General features: G+C 36.9%; 1 protein-coding gene across 1 annotated transcript; it reads left to right on the forward strand.

The window, feature by feature from the left end:
• Positions 1 to 108: 108 nt before the first annotated feature.
• Positions 109 to 1,350, forward strand: LOC105315116 (major myo-inositol transporter IolT-like; the record flags this gene model as incomplete). Its single annotated transcript, XM_011409638.1, has 4 exons — positions 109 to 158; positions 255 to 504; positions 1,048 to 1,167; positions 1,311 to 1,350. Coding segments are annotated over 4 exons (460 nt in total), but the record flags the coding sequence as incomplete, so codon positions are not given.
• Positions 1,351 to 2,151: the final 801 nt, after the last annotated feature.

Here is a 2,151-nt window from a genome sequence, read left to right on the forward strand (position 1 = left end):
TTGAGCTTAGTTTAGTTAGACTGGGTTATACTCTTCACTTGTATCTGCTTATTGTCTGCTGACATGGTTTTGTTCCTGCACATGATGTATTGATCTTTCTTTTTATAGGCCAGTTGTTTGGGTGGTAACTAGTGAAGTATTCCCTCTCTCTGTTAGAGGTTAGCTGATACTGATATTGATTTGATTTAATGCACGTATTCCTTGACGTCTTCTCTCTCTCTCCCCCTCTCTCCCCCCTCCCTCTCTCTCTTCAGGTGTTGCTGTTTCAGTCACTACTTCTGGTAACTGGATTGGGAACTTTGTGGTTGCTATGGTAACCCCATTACTTCTCGGTTCTGTACTAAAGACGGCCGGTACATTCTACATACTGGCAGGGTTTCTCTTTGCCTCATTTTTATTTGTGTTGCTAACACTTCCTGAAACAAAAGGAGAGAGTTTAGAGAGAATTGATGAATTGTTTCTGAGGCCATGGCTACAGAGGATTAACCTATTCTACTACTTGAGGTACATGTACATGTATACACAGCCTGTTTGTTTAAATGTTGATTACACTTATACTGTACTTCTTTACACCTCTTTTCAAGTCTGTTGTCCATCTAAATACGCATGCGTGGTTGTTATCCATTCATTTTAATGCATATGTGCATGTGCAGTATGCTAAACTAGCTTTTGAAGGGGACAACGAACCAGAAAAGGCGGATTTACAATATTACGCTAGTCCTGACGTTACGTTGACGCTGGAATAGAATCTGGTTCTATTCCAGCCGAAAGCATGCATCAAAAGGTCAAATCGCCCACGTTTTTGATTAAAAATTGACGGTACGCTGGCCTAATGTCATATTGTAAATCCGCCTTAAGAAGCTTTACATTATTGTGTTTACACAAAATAGACAAATAGAAGCATTACAAGTACTTGTACATGTAGCTGGACTGATTTTGGGGTGGTGTATTAAAAATGTGCATGTCTGTGTAAATGCATACTGAAATTTATAGGATCTACATGTAATATCTCAATAAAAACAATTCTTAACCTTTATTCTCTGATAGGTGTTGTTGTCCGTGGTCTAATGCTTGTAGGGTAAGGACTGTACAAGAAGAGGACACTGTAGCCATTGTTGGTATAAAGAATGAGAACAAAGATGATACGAGTGATGAGGCTGAAGATGAGTGAGTCTTTAATCATATACCCTCTCTTTCTCTTCCTCCTCCCTGACTTCCTCCCTTCTCTCTGTCTCCCCCTCCCCTCTCTTTTTCAATCCCAATATTCTTAATCATGTACATGTACTGTTCTTTCTCTCTTCTCTTTACAGTGAAAATGAGTCACTGATAAAAGATACCAGATGTTCTTGAGTCTAGTCTTTCAACTAAATTTGACAAATAATGGATCAAGCAACCTTTGTATCATTTCGTGTACTAATAGCATTAATTGTTAGATGATGCAGACAGATTTTATTTTTGCTATTATTTTTAAAAATTTATGCATGCAGCAGGTTGTACAATGTAACACATTAATAGAACTATAAATGATGTGGGCAAGGCATATAAATCTAATAGCCAGTTAGATACACATGTGCTCTTAAGCTTGAGGAATAAGTTTGTTATGATTATGTTTGCTCTTGAATAATAATGGATGGTATTATACTATACTGCAGAGATAATGAATACATAGCATATGTAGACTATAAGGTAAAAACCTAGTCTTGCCAATGTCACACAAGACATACATAGATTTATGTGTGCTCTTGGAGTCCAAGCCTGAACTGCATGGTGCAGTTCAGACCAATACTGATCTATGCTGTTCAGGCAGAGATGATACATTGTTGACCAGTAAACAAATGACGAACAAACCATGCAATAAATAATACACCAATACAGAGATAAAACTTATACAATATGGTATTCATACAAATAAGTCTAAGTATTATGATACAAGTGGCACTGAGTCACACAACACAGTCTTTGGGTACTTTACAATAATTCACCACAACCTAATAAAAAAACTTGATACAATAACTACCTCAGTAAAATTAATTTCATTAACCATTTCTTCTTTTTTGTAAAAGTAACTTGTTCCCACTTCTTGCTCAGGCTCCACCAAAAAGTAACGATCATTTTCGTCATTCTTGTACCAGATGATTCTATCACCAGCAA

The sequence above is a fragment of the Amphimedon queenslandica genome, unplaced genomic scaffold (genome assembly GCF_000090795.2).
Source record: "Amphimedon queenslandica unplaced genomic scaffold, v1.1 AMPQUscaffold_11743, whole genome shotgun sequence".
NCBI lineage: Eukaryota > Metazoa > Porifera > Demospongiae > Haplosclerida > Niphatidae > Amphimedon > Amphimedon queenslandica.